The sequence below is a fragment of the Notolepis coatsorum genome (assembly GCF_963971535.1).
Source record: "Notolepis coatsorum genome assembly, chromosome: 18".
Taxonomy (NCBI): Eukaryota; Metazoa; Chordata; class Actinopteri; order Aulopiformes; family Paralepididae; genus Notolepis; species Notolepis coatsorum.
In genome coordinates, this window is record NC_140182.1 from 17,819,185 (window position 1) to 17,824,184 (window position 5,000).

At 44.3% G+C, this 5,000-nt stretch overlaps 1 protein-coding gene across 1 annotated transcript in view; it reads left to right on the plus strand.

Moving 5' to 3' along the window:
• Positions 1-3,899: 3,899 nt before the first annotated feature.
• LOC311245250 (low choriolytic enzyme-like) overlaps positions 3,900-5,000 on the plus strand; it is a gene marked incomplete at both ends in the record, with an annotated part of 5,647 nt that continues 4,546 nt past the window's right edge. Inside the window, one exon of the mRNA XM_084335085.1 lies at positions 3,900-3,918. Within this exon, the coding sequence (XP_084191211.1) occupies positions 3,900-3,918 (19 nt within the window). The remainder of the gene's footprint in view (positions 3,919-5,000) is intronic.

Sequence of the window (5,000 nt, forward strand, 5' to 3'; positions counted from 1 at the left end):
GGAAGCGCTTTGCGGCCGATCAAAATGAGATTAGATTAATGTATTGTCATCATTATACAGAATACAGGCTACTACTCGTGACCACCTGCCGCACCCCCCCCCCCCCCCCACACACACGCAGTAGGCTTATATTATTCTAATTACTTGTTTTATTAGGAGATCGCAGATACTGCGCTGCATAGTACAGTCCACCAGTCCTCTGCCCGACTCTGGCGGCCTTAATATGTGTACTGTACTTGAATGAATGAATGAATGAAAACTTTATTTAACAGATTGCAGAATGGGTACAATACAGTACGGCTCAATACACACAATTGTTAAGGGGATGCAGACCAGAGAAAGACGTTTGTCTTGATTACATCAGGGTCCCCCATTTTCAATTCATAGTGTACTGCCCTATACTTACTGTACGTATAGGGCAGAGCATATATATAGTATCTACTAAATCCTAATGAAACAAGTAATTCGAATAATATAAGCCTACTGTTCATTCATTAGACACGTAGGCTATACTGCATGGCGCACACAAGACTTATGGAATATTAATGCAGTCTATTTCCACGCGATTAGCTTTAGTTCTTATTTATTTATCCACTGTCATTTGCAGTGTTGGTGTAGTAGGCTACATAGTGTATTTTTTCAATATCTGTTTTATTGATTAATGATATATTTGAAGGAATGCAAGTTATAGCTATATCAAACAAATGTCTGTCCCATATATTGCATGTTGGCTATAACCTGCATTCTTTCAAATGTATAATTAATCAATAAAACAGATATGTAACAAATAAGAAATACAAATTCCACAGAAGGCATTAAATAATGATTATTTTCAATCATTTCACAATAATTGCATAATTGTGTTTGAATATCTGAGTAATTAAAGTAATTATACATTTGTCCAAAATAGCTGGTTCAGATATGGTTAATCCAGCTGCCCTGTGATCAGATGAATCCATATTATTTATTTTTCCGACATAGGCATAATTTCTTATCGTACAAATATTGTCATATTTATTTTAATTATGATTAAGTAATTAATTCCAAGGAGGCCTGTAAGGTTGACATGAAGGAATCACTATGATTCCTCCCAAATAAAGCCATTAAGAACATGGAGAACACAGTCTGTCAAGTTAATACAATTTTCAATAAATCAATCAATCATAAGTGTGCTCCTCAGCACTTTTAAATTCTGCTCTCAGCCACGGCCGAATCCAATCTCAGGGACGTTTGGGGAATCTCTCTTTCAGCCCTAATATGTTGCAAATACGCCTGAGAGGAAATTTCTTGTCGTAAATCCGTTCGGGAATGAGACCCATTGTCCATTGGGTGTCATATAACTGTCAAGTCCTTCAGTGGTAAAGTATACTGTCAGCCAGTAATACAACTAAAACCCTGTCTTCTCAGGTCATTAAGGCAGATCATGAAGGCTCTGATGACAACGAGACAGCAGACGAAGGAGACATGGCTGTTTCAGAGCTCCTGGAGAAAGCCAACAAAAACATTGGATTGGGTGAAAATAATACCACATGAATAAATAAATGTACTGTATAGATGCTGTGAAAAAGTATGATTACCCCCATGTGACCAATTACATGATTTATTATGTTCAATTTAATGTTATTTTGTCTGTTGTACTGACAGGGATGCATATATTGCATCAGACATAGCTATAAGCGAATGTTCCTCTCTCCTCGTGGTCCCTATGTAGAGGCTGATAGGGACAGGCCCGGGTGATAGGGGACATCGCCCAGCCTCGCCGGCCCACTCTGAGGAGCGCTGACCCCTGCATGCTCCATGGCTGCGCGTGGCGCAAACACAGTGATGGCAAGGTCTACATACCCTACGTCATCGCTCCACACTACTGTAAGCCAAGGGTGTCTTTGTTTTTAGTTTTTTCATCAGGCGATCAGTTATATCTGTCTGTCTGTCTGTCTGTCTGTCTGTCTGTCTGTCTGTCTGTCTGTCGTCTGTCTGTCTGTCTGTCTGTCTGTCTGTCTGTCTGTCTGTCTGTCTGTCTGTCTGTCGTCTGTCTGCCTGCGCTGTCTGTCTGTCTGTCTGTCTGTCTGTCTGTCTGTCTGTCTGTCTGTCTGTCTGTCTGTCTGTCTGTCTGTCTGTCTGTCTGTCTGTCTGTCTGTCTGTAGTGTGTCTGTCTGTCTGTCTGTCTGTCTGTCTGTCTGTCTGTCTGTCTGTCTGTCTGTCTGTCTGTCTGTCTGTCTGTCTGTCTGTCTGTCTGTCTGTCTGTCTGTCTGTCTGTCTGTCTGTCTGTCTGTCTGTCTGTCTGTCTGTCTGTCTGTTTGTCTGTGTGTCTCTGTAAGTGTATGTCTGTGTGTGTTTGTTTGTCTGTGTGTCTGTTGTGCTGCTTGGTGGAGATTTGCTGCCTGGTAGAGATGTCCTGCTTGGTGGAGATTTGCTACTGAGTGCACTTTTCTAGATTTAATCTTTAGTATCTACAAGTGAAAAAGTGTTTTTTACTAAATCTGTGGTTGGTCTTTTGTCATCTTTATATCTCAGACAGTTTCAGAATAAAAATAACACTTACACATTAGCCTCATTCCAAAGTATTAATCTGTGTATTTTTTAAAGAAAAATTTGCAACCAGTTGTCTTGATTAGAGAGATAATGCAGGTACTGTTGTCATTCTTGTCTTTCCACCAGTGTATACAACTGATGATATGTCTGGGAGTCAATGTGACTGAAATATTATGTATGGATGGTTCTTAAAGGGAAAATCCACCCTAAAACTACATTTACATTGTGCTTTATTGATCTTGGACAGTTAAGTCAACGTCTATAAACAAAAACAGCCGTCATCCAAAGCTGGAAATCAGAGCAAAAAGACATGGATTTCTGATGTCATCAAGTGACACCTTTTTTGGAGATGATCCATTGACAATGAATACTTTTTTGTTTGCACTATTACATCCAAACTAGTTTTATTAAAAGCTAGGGCTTACAGTATAGTGTACAGTTACTCCTATCCAACCTCCTCTACTCTACATGGTTTCAAATGCTTTTTGTGCCTTGTCTCCATTAGCTATGTTCAGCCTGGCTGGGGCTAGCCATGGTCTAGTTAGTAGCATGGTATGGTATGGTTGAGTTTGTGTCTCCATTGTGTTTCTTGTAAACTCTCAGGTTGCTAGGCAACCTTTCAAGATGCACACCACCAACTGTGGTACACAAGCTAAATGATGAATTGAAAATGGGGGACCCTGATGTAAACAAGACGAAAGTCTTTCTCTGGTCTGCATCCCCTTAACAATTGTATGTATTGAGCTGTACTGTACTGTACCCATTCTGCAATCTGTTAATAAAGTTTTCAATCAATCAATTCAATCAACCATGATGATACAGTCTCAGCCGGCTTTGGCCAGGTTGTGAAAGGTGTCTGTCTCAGCCGGGGTCCAGCCAGGTCTGGCCAGGTTCTAAAGACAATGGAGACGCTCACTGTGTGCCAGACAGTTTAGCACGGCTAAACCCTGGCTAGTGGAGACAAGGCCACAGCACGGCTAAACCCTGACTAGTGGACTGGAGACAAGGTCACAGCTAGGCTAAACCCTGGCTAGTGGAGACAAGGCCACAGCACGGCTAAACCCTGACTAGTGGACTGGAGACAAGGTCACAGCTAAGCTAAACCCTGGCTAGTGGAGACAAGGCCACAGCACGGCTAAACCCTGGCTAGTGGAGACAAGGCCACAGCACGGCTAAACCCTGGCTAGTGGAGACAAGGCCACAGCACGGCTAAACCCTGGCTAGTGGAGACAAGGCCACAGCACGGCTAAACCCTGGCTAGTGGAAACAAGGCCAGACAGTTTAGCACGACTAAACCCTAGCTAGTGGAGATAAGGCCAGACAGTTTAGTGCGACTAAACCCTAGCTAGTGGAGGCAACCTTTCAAGATGCACACCACCAACTGTGGTACACAAGCTAAATGATGAATTGAAAATGGGGGACCCTGATGTAAACAAGACGAAAGTCTTTCTCTGGTCTGCATCCCCTTAACAATTGTATGTATTGAGCTGTACTGTACTGTACCCATTCTGCAATCTGTTAATAAAGTTTTCAATCAATCAATTCAATCAACCATGATGATACAGTCTCAGCCGGCTTTGGCCAGGTTGTGAAAGGTGTCTGTCTCAGCCGGGGTCCAGCCAGGTCTGGCCAGGTTCTAAAGACAATGGAGACGCTCACTGTGTGCCAGACAGTTTAGCACGGCTAAACCCTGGCTAGTGGAGACAAGGCCACAGCACGGCTAAACCCTGACTAGTGGACTGGAGACAAGGTCACAGCTAGGCTAAACCCTGGCTAGTGGAGACAAGGCCACAGCACGCTAAACCCTGACTAGTGGACTGGAGACAAGGTCACAGCTAAGCTAAACCCTGGCTAGTGGAGACAAGGCCATAGCACGGCTAAACCCTGGCTAGTGGAGACAAGGCCACAGCACGGCTAAACCCTGGCTAGTGGAGACAAGGCCACAGCACGGCTAAACCCTGGCTAGTGGAGACAAGGCCACAGCACGGCTAAACCCTGGCTAGTGGAAACAAGGCCAGACAGTTTAGCACGACTAAACCCTAGCTAGTGGAGATAAGGCCAGACAGTTTAGTGCGACTAAACCCTAGCTAGTGGAGATAAGGCCAGACAGTTTAGCACGGCTAAACCCTGGCTACTGGAGACAAGGCCACAGCATGGCTAAACCCTGGCTAGTGGAGACAAGGCCAGACAGTTTAGCACGGCTAAACCCTGGCTAGTGGAGACAAGGCCAGACAGTTTAGCATGGCCAGACACACCACAGCACGGCTAAACCCTGGCTAGTGGAAACAAGGCCAGACAGTTTAGCATGGCTAAACCCTGGCTAGTGGAAACAAGGCCAGACAGACCACAGCACGGCTAAACCCTGGCTAGTGGAGACAAGGCCAGACAGTTTAGCATGGCTAAACCCTGGCTAGTGGAGACAAGGCCAGACAGACCACAGCACGGCTAAACCCTGGCTAGTGGAGACA